This window comes from Theropithecus gelada, chromosome 10, assembly GCF_003255815.1.
Source record: "Theropithecus gelada isolate Dixy chromosome 10, Tgel_1.0, whole genome shotgun sequence".
Classification (NCBI taxonomy): domain Eukaryota; kingdom Metazoa; phylum Chordata; class Mammalia; order Primates; family Cercopithecidae; genus Theropithecus; species Theropithecus gelada.
The window spans coordinates 70,587,810-70,610,313 of NC_037678.1; the positions used below are offsets into that span (position 1 = coordinate 70,587,810).

The 22,504-nt window shown below is 48.2% G+C and overlaps 1 protein-coding gene across 1 annotated transcript in view; it reads right to left on the bottom strand.

Moving 5' to 3' along the window:
- Positions 1-22,504, bottom strand: part of HCK (HCK proto-oncogene, Src family tyrosine kinase) — a 49,442-nt gene that overhangs the window by 15,215 nt on the left and 11,723 nt on the right. Inside the window, exons 2-9 of the mRNA XM_025399175.1 lie at positions 14,383-14,503; positions 12,795-12,837; positions 12,340-12,439; positions 11,434-11,532; positions 6,720-6,823; positions 2,564-2,713; positions 2,068-2,220; positions 127-306 (exon numbers count right to left, since the gene is read on the bottom strand). Coding sequence (XP_025254960.1) covers positions 127-306; positions 2,068-2,220; positions 2,564-2,713; positions 6,720-6,823; positions 11,434-11,532; positions 12,340-12,439; positions 12,795-12,837; positions 14,383-14,502 — 949 coding nt within the window. The 5' untranslated portion in view covers position 14,503. The remainder of the gene's footprint in view (positions 1-126; positions 307-2,067; positions 2,221-2,563; positions 2,714-6,719; positions 6,824-11,433; positions 11,533-12,339; positions 12,440-12,794; positions 12,838-14,382; positions 14,504-22,504) is intronic.

Here is a 22,504-nt window from a genome sequence, read left to right on the forward strand (position 1 = left end):
TTGTTGGAAGAGCTCCTGGCCAGATTGGGGCCATCTCAAGGGCAAGAACCATGTCCAAGCTACCCTTGAGCCCGCAATTGACCAGTATAGGCCACAGCCTGCACCCCCAGCCCCAGCATGCAGCACCTTTGGCCATGAACTCCGTGATGATGTAGATGGGCTCCTTGGTGACCACTGCATGAAGTTTGACTAGCTTGTCATGCTGTAGAGTTTTCATCAGGTTGGCCTCTGCCAGGAAGGCCTCCACCGACATGCTCCCTGGCTTCATTGTCTTCACTGCCACCTTGGTGTGCTTGTTGTAGGTGGCTGGAGGGGGATAGAGAGCAGGGAAGGTGATCAGAGCCCACTGGTCTCCCTTACCACCCTAGAAGGCCCAGCTGCAGACCTGCCTTCTCCAGAAAGCCTTTCCTGATCATCTCAACTCTCAGAGAGGGAAGCGAAGTCATGGGCTTAGGCCTCAGACAAATGTGGGTTGAAAGGCGGGTTCACCACTTCCCAGCTGCGCACACTAGGGCAAGTTGCTTAACCTCTCTGAGCAGGTGTGAGATGTGCTTCCTCAGCTTCCTCATCTGTGAAGTGGAAATGGTAAGCCTTGCCTTTGAAGTGCTGTTGCAAGGATTTAAAAATAGCTTTAAAATACCGCTCAGGTTATGTCACATACACACACTGCTCACTTTAATCTTAACATTTTCTTAAATAAATGCCAGACTTACTATGACTCCCAGGCCCTGCATGGCCCAGACTCGTCCTCCTCTCTAGCCTCATCAGCCACTAAACTCCCCTTCCCTTTTACGTGCCAGTCACCCTGCAGGTCACTCAGTCCCTCAAGCACCCAACTCCCCTCCCACCACAGGGATTTGGCACATGCTGTTCCCTCACCTCACCCCACCCTGCTTCATTTGGTGGTTCTTGTCAATTTTATACTTGCTTGGGTTTCCATTTTGCCTTGGCTTCCAGGAAGCTCCAATCTAGAACCGTGGGCTTCCTGTAGTAGGAGTCTAGGGCCTTATATGATATTTTTGGCTTTCCAATCTCACCGTTCAGATCTGTCTTACCTTCCTTTCCATATTTTCTTTTTTTGTCAAATTCTTTTTAATTTTATTATTATTTTTTAGACAGAGTCTCACTCTGTGTCCCAGGCTGGAGTGCAGTGATGTGATCTTGGTTCCCTGAAACCTCCACCTCCTGGGTTCAAACGATTCTCCTGCCTTAGCCTCCTGAGTAGCTGGGATTACAGGCTCCCATCACCACGCCTGGCTAATTTTTGTATTTTTAGTAGAGATGGGATTTCACTACATTGTCCAGGTTTGTCTCGAACTGCTGACCTCAAGTGATCCACTCACCTCGGCCTCCCAAAGTGCTGGGATTACAGGTGTAAGCCACCATGCCCGGCCTTGCATGCAGCAGAATCTCAATAAATATAGCCAAAATACATGGATTTTAAACTTATTTTATCTGGCTGAGTTGTTTGCATCCCTGTAAATTGTCTTCGCTCCCATCTGGAACATAGTGGAGTATTAACACAGCAGGGTCCCCACACTGGGCTGGGCACTGCATCTACCCCACACCCCTGCAAAGCAGGCAATGTTGTTTTTAAGTCCTTGGGGAAAATCAGCAGTTGTAAGATGTGCTTTTCTGATTTTCCCACAAGACCCTAACAGTGCTGGGCACACAGTAGGTGCTCAGAATAACCTGTTCATCAGTTGCCTGGAAATCTGCAAGCTGCATTTCCCCATTCTTAATTTTCATCATCTGAAAAGGTCTCTGGTTATCTCATTCCTAAACTATTAGGCAGTCCCCACTCTGTATGAGGGAGGGATTCCTCATCCGTGACACCTGCTTCCCAGAAGGAAGTTTCTGATCCCTACAGGACTGGTCTCAAAGGCAAATCAGTGTTTGCACAGCAAGACAATTTGGTTTGCTATCAGAGAACTGCTTCTTTATGGCTATTATTTAAATCTCCACTTCTGCTGCATTCCCACTTTGCCATAAGGTGTTCCTAGAAGCAAGCAACCTCCCTCTCCCCTCCACCCTCTGGCCCTGTGGGCTCTGGCCCTGGGTCCTTACCCATCCAGACTTCCCCAAACTGCCCAGCTCCAAGTTTCTTCTCCAGCTTGAGGGATTCCCGAGGGATCTCCCAGGCATCTTTCTCCCAAGGCTTCTGGGGCTTGGAAGACATGCAGGGCACCGACAGTTTCTGGCAGAGCCCATCGCTCCCCTCTGGAACAGAGTCCCTGGTCAATTGAGAGCAACAAGCACCGAACCAGCCAGCCAGAGGTTGCTCCTCGGAGGCCGCCCTGCCTGGTCCACTGTATCACCTGGTGGCCACCATCAGAGACATTCCCAAGCAAGCAGAGTGTGACGGGGTGCCACCTCTACATCCTGGTCACCCCACCCTCCTGCTCAACAGTCCTAAGCCTTCAGAAGCACCCAAAGCATCTGTCTGGGGATGGCCAGGAAGAACACAGCAGGTCTCAGGGGCTGCAGTGCATCCACGATTAGGAGTCTCCAGGACCATTGTGGTGGGGATGCCACCGCCCCCCGCCCCCGGGGTGGGACTCACTCTTGTAGTGGTCCACCAGCTCCTGCAGGGTGCTGAAGGTGCTTCGGGGGGATATGTAGAAGCCCCCGTTGTCCAGGGTCCGGATTTTGTAATGTTTCACAGTATCTCCCTGCCGAGGGTCGTAGTCTCGCACGGACAAAGAGTAGCTTCCTGAATTGACCAAAGAGAAACCCCTCAGAATGGCATCTTGGAGGCCTGCCACCTTGCATTAGCACTCTCACACCCCATAAGGCTACCGCTCGCACCTCGGCAGAAGTGCACGAGGGTCTGAGTGGGCTGTGGGAGTCAGGCATCCTGGGCTCTCAACACCCCCGTGAGACCTTGGCCACGTGACTATGTCACCTCTCTATGCCTCATTTTCCTCATCTGTAAAATGGGAATAGTTTTCATGCCTCCCTACCTGATCCTATTGCCTGGTGGCTAAAAGAAGTAACCCCTGTAAACTACTTGGAAACTGAACACTCTGCAAATGTTGGCTATCATCATCATCATCTTCATTATTTCTGATCTATTGATCCATCTTTCTATCATCTACCCTACAAAAAACCAAGAAACCATACTGTACTTTTTACTTTTTCATAAGAACTCAGGCTATGACTTTTCTGGAAAAAATCCAGAAATCCAGTTCAGTTATTGAAATATGAACACGCTGTGGTAGGCTCAATAATGGTCCCTCGAGACGCTCATGCCCTAAACCCTGGAACCTGGGAATATGTTACCTTACATGGTAAAAGGGACTTTAGATATGTGATTAAGTTAAGGATATGGAGATGGAGGGATTATTCCAGATGATCCAGGTAGCCCCAGTGTAATCACTTGGGTCCTTGTTAGAGAGAGGTAGGAAGGTCAAAGTGGAAGAGGTGAAGATGGAAACAAGAGCTTGGACAGATGTCAGGAAGGGGCCATGAGCCAAGGAATGCTGTAGTCTCTGGAAGCTAAAAAAGGCAAGAAAATGAATTCTCCCCTGAAGCCCCCAGAAGGAACCAGCCCTGCTGACATTTTGAGCCCAGTGAGGTCAGACTACTGATCCCCAGAACTGTTAGAGAATAGACGGATGTTGTTTTAAGCCAGTAAGTTTGTATTAATTTGTTACAGCAGCAATGGGAACCTAACATACATATTAGGCTAGTGCAAAAGTAATTGCAGTTTTTGCCATCGAAAGTAGTGGAAAAAACTGAAATTACTTTTGCACCACCCTATATTATCACATAGGGCAGAAACACATAAGTCTTTCAGATCATGACCACCGTTTTGCCATTTGTCAGCTGAGTGCCCTTGGGCAAGTTATTAGTCCTTATGTCTCAGTTTTCTCTACCATGATAATAGCACAATGTCATAGGATTTGGGGAAGTTTAAACTTTTTTTTTTTTTTTTTTTTTTTTTTTTTTTGCGTTGGAGTCTCACTCTGTCACCTGGGCTGGAGTGCAGTGGTGCAATCTTGGCTCACTGCAACCTCTGCCTCCCAGGTTCAAGTGATTCTCCTACCTCAGCCTCCTGAGTAGCTGGCATTACAAGCATGTGCCACCATGCCCAGCTAATTTTTGCATTTTTAGTAGAGATGGGGTTTCGCCACATTGGCCAGGCTGGTCGCCAGCTCCTGAGCTCAGGTGATCCACCTGCCACAGCCTCCAAAAGTGCTGGGATTACAGGCTTGAGCCACCTCACCTGGCCAGTTTATACTGTTGAATGAATAATAGTTTACCATACATGCCAGGCAAGTTCAAAGCACTCTGTGTAAATGAACAATGAATGAATAAGAATAATATTCATTATAATGAATTATAACTATATAAATTATATTATTTATTTAATGAATGAATAACTTCCTGGAGTAGGGGTTTTATAATATCATCATCCTCATTTATAGATGAGGAAACTGAAGCCCAGAGAGGTGAAGTAACTCACCCACAGTCACACAGCTAGTAAGTGGCACAGCTGGGATTCAAATCCAGGCAGCTGGCTCCAGAGCTGCTCTTAGCCACTCTGTCCCAATTGTGGGTGAGACTGGCTTGGTTGCCGCTGGATGGGGCGTGGCAGGATCCAGGAAGCAGCAGGGTGGGATTCAGGGGCCTCATGCTGCAACTGTTATTAAATAGGCTACACTTCCCACCATGTCCCATCTCAGAGGGCTGTGAAAGCTGGACCAGGCTCATTTTCCTGCCCCACAGATCTGTGATGGTTTCTTTGATTTCTCTGCCCTTGTCTGCAGAATGGACCAGCCCAAGCCAAAAGCTGTCCTGGGCACAGCTAGAGAGGAGAAGCGCTGGGCTGTGCACAGCTTTGTCTTTTTGTCTCCTTTTTTTTCCCCCTGGGAGCTTGAACAGGGCTCGCTGGGTGGGAGGAGGCAAAGCCCTAGCATTTACTGAGCTGCCACACTGACTGTGGGTAGCGTTATCCTAGCCACATGAAAGCGTCGCCAGTTCAGATAGCTGAGGGTCAGGTAGAAGGCCACACGAGGAACACGCCTTTAATTAGTGTCCCCAAATCTGTTTGCTTCAGGGTACTGTGAGGTCACATTTTATACAATGTACTTGGCTTATTTGAGTCAAGCAGTTGTGAACCTAAATAGTAAAGGTGGACTTAGCGCATGAAATCTGAAATCACAAGAATCCTACTGATGTTCATTGCTTTGAGGCAATGAGCCTCAATCGATGCCAGTTTGAGCTACGCGATGTTTTCCAGGCCTGTTCTTGCCATCCATGCACCCAACCAGCATGAATCCACCCTTGCAGCACAGAAATTCCAGGAAGCTGGTCACCTGACATTAAAACTTCCAAAAGCTTCCAAGGAGCATTTTCAGCAGAGTCCCAGAGAAGGCTGGCTTGATTCTCTTCTGGTGACCTCATCCTACCTCATTTCCTTACAGAGGAAGGAAAGGAGGAAAGAGGCTTGTGGATAAGATATACTGTAATAGGTATTTTATTTTATTTTTTTAGAGATGGGGTCTTGCTGTGCTGCCCAGGCTGGAGTCCAGCGGCTCCATTATGGCTCACTGCAGCCTTGAACTCCTGGACTCGAGAGATCATCTGACCTCACCCTTGCGAGTACTGGGGAGTACAGATGTGCGCCACCACGCTTGGCTAATTTTTCAAATTTTTCGTAGAGATGGGGTCTCATTATGTTGCCCAGGCTGGTCTCAAACTTTTGGGCTTAAGTAATCCTCCTGCCTTGGCCTCCCCTACTTGGTCTCTTATGGATATTAAACAAAACAAAACAAAACAAAAAACAATCCTGATACTTTGTAATCCTGACACTTTGGAAGGCTGAGGTAGGCAGATTGCTTGAGTCCAGAAGTTCGAGACCAGCCTAGGCAACATGGCAAAACCCCATCCCTACTAAAAAGAAAGACAGACAGACAGATAGAAAGACAGAAAGAAAAGATTAGCCAGTGTGGTGGCACCTACCTGAAGTCCCAGCTACTCGGGAGACTGAGATGGGAGATCATTTGAGCCCAGGAGGCAGAAGTTGCAGTGAGGTGAGATTGTGCCACTGCATCCCAGCCTGGGCAACTGAGTGAGACTCTGTCTCAAACAGAACAAAACAGGCTGGGCGCAGTGGCTCACACCTGTGATCCCAGCACTTTGGGAGGGTGAGGGGGTGGATCACAAGGTCAGGAGATCAAGACTATCCTGGCCAACATGGTGAAACCCCGTCTCTACTAAAAATACAAAAATTAACTGGGCGTGGTGGCAAGTGCTTGTAATCCCAGCTACTTGGGAGGCTGAGGCAGGAGAATCGCTCAAACCCGGGAGGCGGAGGTTGCAGTGAGCCGAGATCCCGTCACTGCACTCCGGCCTGGCAACAGAGCGAGACTCTGTCTCAAAAAACAAAACAAAACAAAACCCAAAACAAATGAAAAACCAAGTTAGTGAAGATCAAGCTTCAGCTGGATGTTACTTTGTTTTCAGGGCCTAAGCCACATGGCACTAGTGCCACTGACCTAAACTGGCAGCTGTGGGGAATTAGAAGGGCCAAGCCAGGCACAGAGCCTCAACCCTCCCTGGCTCAGGTGGTCAAGAGCAGGAGAAACCTGGCAGCCACAGCACCTGGTTGGGTTTTTCAGCCTTTGCTAAGGCATTTTCCAAGGGAAAGGTGGTGGCCAGTCCCACCTGGGGCACCTCTGCAGGGAGGACAGTATAGGGAGGGCTGGTGTCACCTTTAGTGGTCTCGCTATCCCGGATCATGAAGGAGCCCAGCATGTTGCCGGGAGCCAGGAGTTGGCGCTCTGCGTCCTTCCGGCTGATGCCCTTGAAGAACCACCTGATGGAAAAGGGAGGGGACAAATGTGAACCCGGGGTCATGCAGTCCTGTCCTGCCTACACAGGGTGCCTGTGGCCATGCAAGTCCCAGGGGGATGTCAGGATACAGAGGGTCTGGCTTCCTGCAGCATCAGTTTTACTCAAGGATTTTTTTGGGGAGAGAGGGGAAAGGAGCCATTCTTTTGATATCCAAATAGACATTTTACCAAGGTGAATCCTGTTTGCTGAGACTGAAGCCTATGCAATTTGGAGCGGGGGAGCTTCCTTTAAGAAAAATAATACAGCATTCCAAGTGCAAAAAGCTGACGGGTCATTCCAGTGCCGCTTGCTGTGAGGGACAGGAAGACAGAGTGGAAACAGACAGCAGTCTTAACCAACTGTGGTCGAAGTCTTACTTTTGCAGATTTCACAAGCATACAAGATCCTTCTTGGGACCTTGGAAACCTGTGAAGGGCCTGAGTTTTGTTAGCTTTACAACCAATCCTCCTCTGCATATACAGAGTTGAATGTAAAGTTGGCATGAACTTCTAAGCTACAACGTGAGATTGGAAAGAATTTTATACTTAGGATCATATCCTGGGATCTTTTCTTCATTCTTCCTGAGTATTGGAGATATTTGGGTGGAAAAGTTCAAGCAGCAGCAGCTGAATCCATTCTCACCTTCACTAGGGTGAGGAGAGTAGGAAAAAAGCTGCAGACCTGACTGACCTCAGCCCACCTTGGCCCTGCCACAAACCTGCAGTCTGACTTTGAGCAAATTCCCTTCCTCTTTGGGCCTTTGGTTCCTCTGTTATCAACTGGGGAGAAAGTTAACATCTATCTTGCGGTCTACCCAACAGCTCTATGGAGTTGTCACCTGTATCATTCCTTTTTTTTGAGACCGAATCTTGCTCTGTCACCCAGGCTGGAGTGCGGTGGCATGATCTCGGCTCACTGCAACCTCTGCTTCTTGGGTTCAAGCGATTCTTTTGCCTCAGCCTCCCAAGTAGCTGGGATTACAGGCATGCACCACTACACCCAGCTACTTTTTGTAATTTTAGTAGAGACGGGGTTTCACCATGTTGGCCAGGCTGGTCTCGAACTACTGACCTCAGGTGATCCACCCACCTCGGCCTCCCAAAGTGATGGGATTACACGTGTGAGCCACTGCTCCCGGCCCCATTTTATGGATGATGAAATTGAGGAACAGAGAGGGCAAGTAATTTGCCTAGAGTCACACAGCTGGGAAGTTGCAGAGGCAGGATTTGAAGCTAGGCAGTCTAACTCCAGAACCCGAGATCTTAATCACCATGCTATGTTGCCCATCTACCTTCTTTGCTTTCATGTTGTAAAGTGACTTGTGCCATGGTAAAATATTCAACAATGTAAAAGTAAGAACTGTCTCCCTGACAATTCTGCTCCTAGGAAGTTATCCCATGTATCTTGCACAAGGGAGAACTGACATATACACCAGGAGATTCGCTGCAGTACATGCCTGGAAACAACTTAAGAGACCACTGTATGGGGCAGAGGTTAAATGGACGGTAGGACATCTACGGGACAGACCCCCTGTGGTATAAAAAGGAAGGAGGTGTCCGGGAGCAGTGACTCACGCCTATAATCCCAGCACTTTGGTAGGCCGAGGCAGGCGGGTCCCCTGAGATCTGGAGTTCGAGACCAGCCTGACCAACATGGAGAAACCCTGTCTCTATTAAAAATTAGCCAGGCATGGTGGTGCATGCCTGTAATCCCAGCTACTTGGGAGGCTGAGGCAGGAGAATCGCTTGAACCCGGTAGACAGAGGTTGCAGTGAGCCGAGATCGCACCATTGCACTCCAGCCTGGGCGACACAGTGAAACTCCTTCTAAAAAAAAAAAAGGAACGAGGTGCTGCATGGAAGATCTGAACGAGAGGTATGGAACAGTGTGTGTGCTATCTACCACTTGTGTGAGACAAGTGGGAAGAGATGTCTGTTCTTATATAAGGAAGAAGCATCTGGGAGGACTCACGAGAAACTGGTTGCTTCTGGGGAAGGGTTGGGGACAGGGTGGGAAGAAGACTTTTCACTCTGTCTTCTGCATGCTTCCCCACATTTGCATTTTGAAATATTTGAAAGTATTGCCTATTTCAAGGGGGAATGAGAGAAACTAAGATTCCATCCCGCCCTGATTCCCAAGGTCCCAGTTGTGCTCCCCAGAGGCAACCTCTGTTAGCAGTTTCTTGATTCAGACACAAGGACCCCTGAGTGCCCTGGAGACAGATACACATATTCATTTTTAATTTTTATTATTATTTTTTGAGATAGAGTCTCGCTGTGTCATCCAGGCTGGAGTGCATTGGTGTGATCGCGGCTCACTGCATCCTCTGCCTCCCAGATCAAGCGAATCTCGTGCCTCAGCCTCCGAGTAGCTGGGATTACAGGCACCCGCCATCACACCTGGCTAATTTTTGTACTTTTAGTAGAGGCAGGGTTTCACCATGTTGGCCAGGCTGTTCTCGAACTCCTGACCTCAAGTGATCTGCCTGCCTCGGCCTCCCAAAGTGCTGGGATTACAGGTGTGAGCCTCCGCGCCTGGCCAGATATGTGTATTTAGATCAGTGGTTCCCAAGCTGGGTCCCGGGAGCAGCAGCAGCAGCAGCTACCTCACCCAAGAACCTGTTAGAAATGCACATTCGGAATCTGACAGTGGGGCCCCGGAAAGCACTTGTTAGCCAGCAATCCGGGCGATGCTGATGCTGCTCGTGTCTGAGAACCCCCCACCTAGGTTATTTTGCCTTTGTTTGCAAATGATAACCCCCCATTCATGTTGTCTACACTCTGCATTTTCCACTTAGCAATTATGTTGCCTTTGAGAAATAATACCAGCCATGCCTCCTCCAAGGTTGCTGCAAGGACCACATGAGGTGACCCAGGCATTCTGTAAGTGTTCAGACCCTGGAGTGGAGAAACAGAAGGGGATGACCCAGGGCAAAGCCTGGAAGAAGGAGAGAGAAGCAGCTCAGAGCCCCCAATTCCATGATCACTAAGAAGGGATGGCATTATTATTATTTTTTTTTCTTTTGACAGAATATCGCTCTTGTCCCCCAGGCTGGAGTGCAGTGGCGTGATATTTCGGCTCACTGCAACCTCTGCCTCCCGGGTTCAAGTGCTTCTCCTGCCTCAGCCTCCTGAGTAGCTGGGACTACAGGTGTGCACCACCACACCCAGCTACTTTTTTTGTATTTTTAGTAGAGATGGGGTTACACCATGTTGGTCAGGCTGGTCTCAAACTCCTGACCTCAGGTGATCTGTGTGCCTTGGCCTCCCGAAGTGCTGGGATTACAGGTGAGAGCCACCATGCCCAACCAGAAGGGGGTGGCTTTAGAGTGGGAAAAGCCCAGACGTTTTCATTTTTAACAGGCAAGCATCCCAAACCCATAGTACCATCCAGCTAGAAAGAGGAGGCAGAAGAGACAAAATAATGGGAACTGTCATTTGTCAACTTTTGATTGGCTGATTTTTAATGGGATGTACTGCTACCCCTCAGTGTAGTCATCTTTTTAATCATCAACCTCATCCACCATACAGAGAACATCTCCAGTGGGGAGCCCCATCTGAGTCATCTTGTATCCCTGGAATAGGGAATCAACAGGTATCTGTTGGATGATGGATGGATGGATGGATGAATGGATGGATGGATGGATGGGTGGATGGATGGATGATTGAAGTATATTTTTAGAGTCAAACTAGACACGAGAAGAACCCACAGCCAAGAACGATGGGTTACGGGGAGCTCCTTGAGGGTAGGGAGATATCTTATTTGTTTCCACAGCCCTTAGCCTGGCACAGGGCTTGAAGAGTCATGGGCATGTGTTTTTCGAATGAATCAAATGAGGGATGGTCCAGGTGCAGTGGTTCAGGCCTATGATCCCAGCACTTTGGGAGGCTGAGGCGAGAGGATCACTTGAGCCAGGGAGTTTGAGACCAGCCTGGGCAACATAGGGAGACTAAAAAATTAGCTGGGCATGGTGATGCACACTTGTAGTCCCAGCTACTGGGGAGGCTGAGGTGGGAGGATCACCTGAGCCTGGGGAGGCTGAGGTTGCCGTGAGCTGTGATGGTGCTACTGCATTCCAGCCTGGGCAACAGAGTGAGACCCTGTCTCAAAACAAAACAAAACAACAAATGAGGGATGACTGGCCAGGTGTGAGCTGTCTCACCTCTCCAGAGACCCTTCTTGGCAAGACCATATGCTTCATTCAACAATATTTATTGAGCACTGACTGCATGCCAGCCTGTGCCGAGGAGGCAGCAGCAGACAAAGTCCCCGCTCTCACCAGCTCTCTTCCTTGCAGGGCAGGCAGAGAATGCACGTGTAACCAACCAAAGAAACAAGGTCATTTTGCTAGTAAAACATGTTGAGAAGGGAATAAAACAGGTTTCCACAAGACAGAGTCACAGTGGGGACCCACTTTAGCCTCTCTTTCCTGACTGGAAGGATGAAACCTGAAGGAAGAGAAGGAGCCAGTCAAACCCAGAGTCCTGGGAAGACTATGTGCCAGGCAGTGGTACAGTGTGTGCAGAGGTCCTGAGTTGCAAACAAGGCTGACTTTGCTTGACTCTTTCTGGAAGGTAGGAAATAGGATACTTACTCCTCTGTCTCCAGAGAGTCAACGCGGGCGACATAATTGCTTGGGATGTAGCCCTCCTTCCGGGTGGCCAGGGATCGAGCCTTCCACCACTCCCCAGATCTGAGGGACAGGAGGGAGTAAAGGTGTTAGGGGCAGAAGGATCATTGTCCAGTCTCCTCAAGCTCCCCAGCATTGACCTAGAAAATCCCCTGCCTCCGGAAAGCCAGTAGGGTAAGGGACAGGGCTGTGACTATGTCAGCCCCCCAGCATGTGCCCATGATTAGGGTAGGGATCCTTACGACAGTTCCTGTTGTGCATCTGAGGGTCTGGAATCACCCTGTCCACAGCCCAGAGCCCTGGGTCTCTGGCTCCACTCCTCTTCCCTGGACTTGTAACTTTGGTCTTATTAGCTATACCCATGGCAGGGTCCTGCGCCCATGGAGACTCAGAATGGTTCAGCTGGGGCTGATAATAGGGGAGAGTGGGCTTGGGGGTCCAACCAGGCATGACCTCTCCCATTCTCGGGATTCAGCACATCCTGGACACTATACCCACGATGGTGAAGGCTGTAGGAGATCGGAGGTGGAAAACTCAGAGATCCAAGGATTTCCGAATGTAAGGTCACCTTGATGGGGCCTGGTCCACAGGTAAAAACCGTTGGCTTAATCACAGGAGCCCTAGGAAGGCTTCCCTGAGAAAGCTTCACCTGTTCATCCCAGGCTGGACGTGCACTCTTAGTAAGTGCACAATCCCCTTCATCCAGGTTGAGAGCAAACCCTTCCTCCACTGTTGTGATTAGCTTCTCTTTAGACATTTGTACCCAGGATAAGATAGCCCATCTATCAGGTTCTTTATGGAAGCACAAAAGAGCACATAGTTGAGTAGAGGAGGCAGGTCTGTCTTAGGGGGAGTGGGATGGGGACTCACTCCTCTAGGACGACCATCTGGTCCCCCTTCTGGAAGCTGAGGTCTTCGTGGTGAATGGCCTCATAATCATACAGGGCAACCACGATGATGTCCTCAGAGCCTGTTGGAAAGGGAGACACACGGAGGGTGAGGTTTCGTCTAAGTGCATCCACAGCCCTGAGTGACCCTCGCCTGGCACCTGGCACAGCTCCGCACCCATCAATATGTGGCTCCTAGTATAAGTAGGCATCTCACCATGCTGGGTGTGATTCTCAAGTTTAAAGCTAAATATGTTTTGTTCATGTTACTAAACAGCGTTCTAGAAACACAATAGCCTGTGCAAAGTACTTCAGAGGAAATTTCGGGGATTCTCGACGGGGGTTTGACTGTTTGGGATTTTTGCCTCAAGCTGAGTGAGCCTAGTGGAATCCTCTGCAGGACACGTGACTCCACTGCATCTGCTCGGAGATACTTACCCTCCCCAATTCCTGGTGTGTTCCTGTTGTTGCTATTAGGCCCCTGTGGGGAAGAAATGGGAGAAGGGTATGAATCTGACCAATGTGTGGGGACCCACGGAAGGTCTGTGTTGAGGATACCCAAGAGCATCTTACCCTAGTCCTGTATGTCATGGGAGGAGGCCCACATAGGGCAGGGGACATGCCTGGCACCACACAGCACATTAGGGGCAGAGCCAGCAAACAAAATGATCCAGGTTTTTTGTTTTTTGTTTTTGTTGTTGTTTGAGATGGAGTCTCACTCTGTCACCCAGGCTGGAGTGCAGTGGAGTGATCTCAGCTCACTGAAACCTCTACCTCCCGGGTTCAAGTGATTCTCCTGCCTCAGCCTCCCGAGTAGCTGGAATTACAGGCGCACGCCACCATGCCCAGCTAATTTTTTGTATTTTTAGTAGAGACGGGGTTTCACCATGTTGGCCAGGCTGGTCTCGAACTCCTGACCTCAGGTGATCTGCCCGCCTCGGCCTCCCAAAGTGCTGGGAGAGCCACCGTGCCCAGCCAGGATCCAGGTTTCTTGAATTATGGCCTTGGCCTTCCGTCTTGGACACACTGGGGGATGCTGCTTGACCCCTCCCCTCAAAACACAGTGAGGGGGTTGTTCCGGATCAGTGTTTTCTGACTACATTTGAAGAAATCATAGGCCCACCAATGATTTATAGTCCATAAATAAAGGCTCCATTATGTATGTGAAACAATCTAAATGTCCATGCAAAGGGGAAATGACACCTAAACTGTGGTGTTCTAAGCAACTTCTTTTTTTTTTTTTTTTAAAGAGACAGAGTCTCCCTGTATTGTGCAGGTTGGAGTGCAGTAGTGTGATCATAACTCATGCAGTCTCGAACTCCTGAGCTCAAGCAGTCCTCCCGCCTCAGCCTCCCAAAATGCTGGGAGTACAGGTGTGAGCCACTGCGCCTGGTCTGTGGTTTCATTTCTGAGAAGAATGTATTTGTGTGTCACACAGTAGGATTATTGTGCGGATTAGGGTGCTAATAACCGTAAAGGCTTAGAACAGTGCTTGGTTCATAGTCAGCTCTGCATAAACATAAAAGAAGTTGGTAAATACCTCTCCTAGCATGACTGCTTCTCTTTTTACAACTCTTGCTGTTGTTCCTGCTGCTACTCTTGGTCTTATACTCATGCAATTATGGTTGGTACTATTACTATGACAATTGTTACTGTATTTTTGCAGTGCTGCTGATACTACCATTACGTGGTCACTTCAGCTGCTATCATGACTAGTCACTCATTATTCTCAGCACTGCTTTTGCTTCTGCCCAGGCCCAAGGCCTGAGATGCTCACTCAACCTGTTTGGTGGAGCCCAGGCTGACGGGTCAAACCTGGGCTGCAGGAAAAGAGAGGTGACTTCCTTGTCCCTATGCATGCTGGCACTGCATCCCGGAGAGTCGAGTCGGGTCACTGTTGGTGGCCAGTCAACTCCCTTTCACTCCAAGCTCACCCTGCCCAGCCTTGGGAAGACAGGAGGCTGTTAGGGCAATGTTGGGGCAGCATCCGGCAGCCCACAGGGAAACTGGGACCTCCCCTACTCACCGGCTTGATGGTGGATGTGGGATCCGGCACATACACAGGGCAGTGTGGGTTGGCGCTGGTTTCAGTTTTTGAGAATGTATTGCCTCCAGCCTGGAGGAACTTGGACTTCATGCACCCCATCCTGCAGCAGACAGAAGGGAGGTGAGCCCCGGTTACCAAGAGCCTCATGCGGGGAAGTCTTCTGATGCTGGCATTCCAGGTCTCCTACCCCCGGACTGGCTCCCACTGGCCTTCCCAGTCTTAACTCCCCTTCTAGCTCCAAGCACCCTCATCATCCCCACACAGAACCCACTCCATCCTTGCCACCTCTGGGCTTCCCCATGTCCATGTGCCATAGCACTGGCCTAGGGCTGACAAGCTGTCATTGTCATGGGTACCAGGGACCAGCATGATGGGTGTTTATTCAGAGGATGGCATGAGGATAACAGAAATGTAACAGGTCGAGCTGTTGGGGGGCACAGCAGGTGGTGGGCACTGCCGGCTCTCAGGTCAGAAAGCCTCAGCTGATCCTTGGCCCCTCCACCCCACCAGCACCTCACTGACCACTTTCCTGCCCCCTACCCACCTCTTGGGTCTTCATCGGCAAAATGGGGACAATAATAAGACCTATGGTGGGGAAATACTCAGTGCAGTGTCAGGCTCAGAGCAAACACTACAGAAAAACTACAGTGTTATCTGATGATAAATTGCCATTTTTATATTAAATAACAAGATGAGGTCACATAACATGGCTCAAACAATCTAGTTTGTCAAGGCACTGTATTCCTGGTATCATTTTGTAAATGGCTTATAACTCCTTCCCTCCCTCCCTCCCTCCCTCCCTCCCTCCCTCCCTCCCTTCCTTCCTTCCTTCCTTTCTTCCTCCTCCCCTTCCTCTCCTTCCCGCCTCCTCCCTCCTCCTCCTCTCTCTCTTCTCCTTCTTCTTCTTCTTCCTCTTCCTCTTCCTCCTCTCTTTCTGTCTGTTTCTCTCTGAGTTATTTGGTAATTCATTCATCCATTTACACAGCCAACATTTACTGAGCACTTTTCTAAACTGTGAAAAAGGGAAGCAAATTCATGCCCTCAGGAATTCAACTGTAGCCGAATGGGAGACAGAGACAATAAACAGGCCAACAAATAAACAACAGGACAAATAACAGGACAAATTGAGTTAGTGAAAAGTGTGAGGACAATAAGAGAGGGTGCTACGGGAAACAACAAGTCGGGCCCTTTTAGGCAGGGCATTTGGCATTTGGGGAAGACCTCTCAGAGGAGGGGATACAGAACCTGCGGTCTAAATGACACGAAGGAGCCAGTCAGGGGACACTCTGAGGGAAAAGTGTTCCAGGCAGAGGGAACAGCAAATGCAAAGGCCCTGAGGCTGGCACGTGCTTGGAGAGAAGCTGGAGGCACTGAAAGCAGGAGAGTGTGGCTGAAGCACATGGGCACGGGAGAGGGTGGTTGTGATGAGGCCACCACACCCTGGAGGGCCAGTGAGGACTTTGGATTTTATTCTAAGGATGATGGAAAGTTTCTGACAGGAGAATGATGGAATTCAATTTGCACTTTAAATAATCCCACCAGTGGCTAAGTGAGGTGTGGACAGTAGGGAGTAGGGCAGGGAACCCTGTGAGAAATCTGCCTAAATGTTCAGGTATGAGATGATGGTGGCCCAGGGCAGGGTGAGGGCAGAGAGGAGTTAAGCATTGGACAGGTTTGGGGAACATATTGGAGGTAGAGCTTGCAGACTTTGCTGCTGTATTCAATTAATTTAAGGATGCTTAAACAAAACACATTTACTCTGAGTAGAGTAAAAACATAATTGTAAAAGTGGAATAAACGTTTCATTTCTTTTCTCAAAATGTGCACACACATTTGCTGAGAAGGCAGGCTGTGACAACCACATGAGGAAGTGCTTGCTTTTCTCATCTCTGCACAATTGCCATTTTCTTCTAAAGCAGTTAGAACTCAGTTATACTTATCTTGTTAAAATAAACATGTGTTGTGGTTTAAGAAAAAAAAAAAAACAACGCCCAAATTCTTAGGCTTAGACGAGTTACTTTTAAAAACGAAAAAAGATTCCTTTTATTTACAAGGATTTGCCTCTTCTGGTGGGAACTGGGAAAGATTTGCCACCTCAAGACTTGAGCAGTTTTGCTTCATTTGTCTTTTGGAAATAAAGTAAGGAACACATTCAGACTCTTGGAGTGCTGGATCATTAATTTGAAAAATTATCGGCCGGGCGCGGTGGCTCAAGCCTGTAATCCCAGCACTTTGGGAGGCCGAGACGGGCGGATCACGAGGTCAGGAGATCGAGACCATCCTGGCTAACATGGTGAAACCCTGTCTCTACTAAAAAGTACAAAAAAACTAGCTGGGCGAGGTGGTGGACGCCTGTAGTCCCAGCTGCTCGGGAGGCTAAGGCAGGAGAATGGCGTAAATCCGGGAGGCGGAGCTTGCAGTGAGCTGAGATCCGGCCACTGCACTCCAGCCTGGGCGACAGAGCCAGACTCCGTCTCAAAAAAAAAAAAAAAAAAAGAAAAAGAAAAATTATCACAATTAATCACAGATTTATAATGTACTTGCATGCATTTAAAACTGAAACCGGCACCTCTCTTTGAGATAAATGTCCATGAGAGTTCTGGGAAATTAAACATGCATCTTGTGTGGCGTGTATGACATAAAAGGATCTCACATTTCGTATGTTTTGGTCAGCATAAAGATGTTCTGGGAAGAGCAGCACTGTGTCAGGTAGGATAGCTCACTCTGTCTCTCTGGGCACCCACCGATCTGCAGCTGCAAGCATTGCGATTCCCAATCCACACGTGTTGAGCACCTCGTATGCTTCACTTACGTGATCAATGTACATATTCAAGATGGTCACAGGGTCCCGAGGGAGGGGTCTTGGAAGACCTGTGTTCATTCACAATCCAAGGCCATCTCTGAGAAAGGGTGGCGAGGGTTCTACCTCACAGGGTGGTGGTGAGCATTGAGCAAGTTGATGAGTGTCAAAGTGCGCAGCATGCAGTAAGCGCTGCAGAAACATTAACCACCACCATTTCTGTTTACTGGCAGATGTGGCACTGCCCCGGAGCATGAAGCAAGCACAATTTGCAATTCCTCTGACTCACAAGCCTAGATACCGCAACACTGGAGAAGTTCGCTCTTTTTAAAATAGGGAATTCCCATGAGTTCCATTTTCTCACTATAAAGCGTGATTTGTTTTCTCAGAGACAGTCTCGCTCTGTCACCCAGGGTGGAGTGCAGTGGTGCTTACTGCAACCTTGACCTCCCAGGATCAAGTGATCCTCCCACCTCAGCCTCCTGAGTAGCTGGGACTACAGTTACAAACTACCATGCCTGGTCAATCTTTTAAAATGTATTTTCTGTAGAGACAGGAGGCAGAGAAGGGGGCAGGTCTCACAATGTTGCTCAGGTTGGTCTTGAACTCCTGACCTCAAGTGATGCTGCTACCTTGGCCTCCCAAAGTGCTGGGATATAAGCCACCATGCCCAGCTGAAAGTGTGATTTTTCTAAAAGTGATACACTGGCAGGAGTCAAATTTGTGTAAAATGTGATTGTTACCCTAAATGAGAGAACCATGTCTACTGCTTGGCGTGGACAGGGCATCAGAAATGTCCATGTTCATGGTCACTAGGCCCAGAAATGTCATGCGAGCCACAAATATAAGTTGAAGTTTTCTACAGCCAGATTTTTAAAAATTAAAATTTTATTTTATTTTATTTTTTCCTTTTTAAAAAATCATTTATTTTTATTTCCCTTCTAAATTTATTTTTAGTTTCTATTTTTTAAAATTGTATTTATTTATTTATTTTTTTGAGACAGAGTTTTGCTCTTGTCACCCAGGCTGGAGTACAGTGGTGCGATCTCCACTCACCACAACCTCTGCCTCCCGGGTTCAAGTGATTCTCCTGTCTCAGCCTCCTGAGTAGCTGGGATTACAGGCATGTGCCACTACGCCTGGCTAATTTTTGTATTTTTAGTAGAGACACGGTTTCACCATGTTGGTCAGGCTGGTCTTGAACTCCCGACCTCAGGTCATCCATCCACTTCGGCCTCCCAAAGTACTGAGATTTCAGGTGTGAGCCACCGCGTCCGGCCTATTTTTCATTTAAAAAAATTTTTTTTACAGTCAGGTTTTTAAAAGTAAAAAGAAACAAGTGAATTAATTTCAAGATGTATTTATTTTACCCAATATATCAAAATTATTAACATATAATAAATAAAAAATTATTAATGAGATACTTTACATTCTTTTTTTTGTACTAAGCCTTCACATCTCAGTGTGGATTTTACTCTTAGAGCACATCTCAGCTATGACTCCATCTGTGCTCAACAGTCGTCTGTGGCTCAGAGCTACCGTATCCAAACATGCACAGACAGAATGCTCCCATCACTGCAGTACAGGAAAGGCTGGTGCTCACGCCTGCATTCCTCAGTGCTTAGCCCAGTGCCTCCTGGCACACAGTAGGAGTGTCATGCACAGTGAGTGAATGGCTGCATGCCTGGCGTGCCATGCTTTATGTAGTAGGAAATAAAAGCGTCTGTCAGCACCATAAGACGGGGCAAAAACAAAAAAACAAAAAAAAGAAAAGAAAAGCATCAGGACATAGTTCCTACGACCGAGTTGAGAAGGGGAGACTGGACACACAATTACATTCCGAAGCCACATACTAAGAAGCTATTAGGAGATACAGAAAGTAGAATGGTGGTTGCCAAGGGTTGGGGGAAGGGGGAATGAGGAGTTAGTGTTCAACGAGTGTAGCGTTTCAGATGAAATGAGTTATGGAGATGGATGATGGTGAGGGTTGCACAACATTCTGAATGGACTGAATACCACTGAAGTGTACATTTGCAAATGATCACGACAGAAAATTTGTTATATGTATTTTACCACAATTTTAAGAATGAAAGAAAAAGAAGCTACTAGGGAGTGCTAAAGATAGGAGGGGCCATGCAAAGATTGCTAAAATACTTATTGGGTGAAAAACGCAAACTGTAAACATGTACAACATCAAACCACTCTTGTAAAATGAATGTATGTGCCTATATGTATGTTAGTAAGTTCGTATAAAAAGCAATCTGTTTATAATAATAATTGAGCAGCAAGATAATGAGTTGGGTTTTGAAGAACAGGGAGGATCTGAATAGATAAAGATTGGAGGAAAGTCAAGAATATTCCAAAGAAGAACTGACTTCCAAAAAGGATTTGAGGGAGCTTATAATATTAAACCATATACAGAGCACTGCAAGTCTCAAAAAGGGTTACTCTACACCATATAGAAGGGAAAGATTATTGAACTAGAAGCCCAGGATGGGACTGCTACTACCATTGAGTACTAGATTTATCTCTGAGCTTCCTAGTAGCCATGATAAAAATGGAAACTTGTACAACATCACCATAAGATCTCAGGAAGCACAACAATTTGTCTGTTGACAGAAACAAGTATTTTTTGAGTACTAAATTCAAGGTAATTTGTTCTGTGGCTCCTCATAAGAAGGTCACTGGGGCTGGGTGCGGTGGCTCATGCCTGTAATCCCAGCACTTTAGGAGGCCGATGTGGGCAGATCACTTGAGGTCAGGGGTTTGAGACAAGCCTGGCCAATATAGTGAAACCCTGACTCTACAAAAATGTAAAAAATTAGCCAGGTGTGGTGGCACACACCTGTAATCCCAGCTACTCGGGAGGCTGAGTCAGGAGAATCGCTTGAACCTGGGAGGCAGAGGTTGCAGTGAGCCAAGATCGTGCCACTGCACTCCAGCCTGTACAACAAAGCAAGACTCTGTCTCAGAAAAAAAAAAAAAAAGAAGTCACTGGAGGGCACAATGGACAATTTCTTCAACCGTGATTTGTCAGCAGAATTTATGGTATGTTGGTGAGTGGTTCCCAAACAGATGGCGCTGATATTATTCAGGTGGGTTTGGGAACAGGCGATGGGGTGAAGGTGGGGAGAGAATGATGGAAGAAAGAGGTTTATGTAGTCCAGGGCCTCTCTGCAGAGTGCCTTGTGACAAAGTGGCTTGAGTGAGTTTAGAAATGCAATATGGTGCTCAGAGTGTGGCTAGCCTGAGAACCAGCAGCCTCAACCTCATAGGGGAGCTGTAAGAAATGCAGAATCTCAGGCCCCACTTCCCAAATCAGAATGTGCATTTTAACAAGGTTCCCAGGCGATTCATGTGAACATTCTAGCCGAGAAGCCTAGAGAACCTCTTTTGCTCCTGCCTCCTCAGCATCTGTCCCTCTTCAGACAACAGTACCTGGATTTTCCTTTGGAGAACCAGCCTTCTCCCACTCAGTGCATGAGGTTTGGTGGGGCGGATCCCACCCTTGCCTTCAGGGATTGGCAACTTGACACAGGCCTGGCCAATCAGAGAATCCTGTATCCTCTGGCTCCCTGGCTACAGATATTGGTTCAGCTATAGGCATAGATGTCCTCCTCACTGAGGCAGTATGCTCTGGGATTTTGCTGGAAAAATTAGGGAAAAGGCACCCTCGTTCTACAAGGATTGTTGAGATGTAGGAACCTCGAGTTCTTGGAAACCACCTCAACATCATCAAGGTAAAAGCTGCTTTAAAGTGAAGCCACCAGAGAGGACAACAGAGCTGAGGTATGGAGATTAAGTAATTCCTGAAGATAAATTGAGCACCTGGCTCCAGCTGTGCCTGAAGCCGATATACCTCAGGATTTTTCCAGTCCACAGGCAAATAAATTCTCAGTTTTGCTTAAGCCAACTTGAGTTGGGTTTCTGCCATTTGAACTCAAAAAGTCTTCACTGATTCTTGCATATTCTTGCGTCACACTCTGGATTGAATGAACCAGTGTCTGGGAGTGAGGGCCTGGAATCTGTAGTTCTAACAATTCTGCAGGAAATTAGTATATACACTAAAATTTGAGACCCACCAACGTAGCAGAATGAAGGCTGAACTTGGGAGTCAGAACACTTGAGTTTGGATCGCAGTTCTGCCACCGACTGGGGATGTGACCTTGAGCAAGTCCTTTGCCCTCTCTGAGCCTTATTTTTCTTTCCTGCTAAATAGGAGGCCTTGCTTCTCAGGCTTGGCCTGAGGTCCTATGTGACTAGGGATGTGAAGGACTGTGTAAAACTTCTGCATACGCATTTCTCATCTAATGTGCTTCAAAAGCAGGCTCTGAGAGCAGAAGTAGCCCGCCTGGTGGCACACCCACTCAGAACTGCTGATCCCTGGTAAAGACACTTCCTCAGGCCACTGCTGACCCTGGGGACCTGAAACCTGCTCCTCATCACCTCAGCCTCCACTGAGGGAAATGAGAGGGGTCAGCTTGCTTGTGCCTGGCTGCTTCCCACGGTCACCATGCTGGCTGTGGAGGCCTCAGAGACTCGGCCTGTGCTCTCGGAGTCAAGCTCAAGGCGGAGAGGCCAGGGCCTGCCTGAGCATCCATGCAGTGGGCTGGAGATGGTTTTCTGGGAGCTTCTATGCTTAAGCAGAAGCCTGCAAGGGCTGGGGGTGTGAAGCCCTGGATTGTGGTCTCATCTCTGCCATAAGCTCATTGTGTGACCATAGGCAAGTCTCAACTTGTCTCTGAGCCTCAGTTTCTCTAAATGTGAAACGAGATGTTGGATGAGAAGTTCTCTGAAAGAAGCAGCTGCAGTTCTTTCCTGCATAGAATCCATTCCCCCTTCTTCTAACAACAGTTGTCCAATTTTCCTTTGGGAATTACTCCTCCCCTAGTCTCAGTTTACAGCTTGGGATAGAGTTGACTCCAATGCCTGGCTGTAGAGGTGGGTCTGTGACCAAATCTAGCCAACGAGAGTTGCAGTAATAGAAGCAGAGATGGGTGTCTGGGCACAGTGGCTCCTGCCTGTAATCCCAGCATTTTGAGAGGCAGAGGCAGGTGGGTCACCAGAGGTCAGGAGTTCAAGACCAGCCTGGTCAACATGGTGAAATCCCCATCTCTATTAAAAATACAAAAAATTAGCCAGGCATGGTGGCAGGCACCTGTAATCCCAGCTACTTGGGAGGCTGAGACAGGAGAATTGCTTGAACCTGGGGGGTGGAGGATTCAGTGAGCCGAGATCGCGCCATTGCACTCCAGCCTGGGTGACAGAGCGAGACTCTATCTCAAAAAAAAAAAAAGAAGG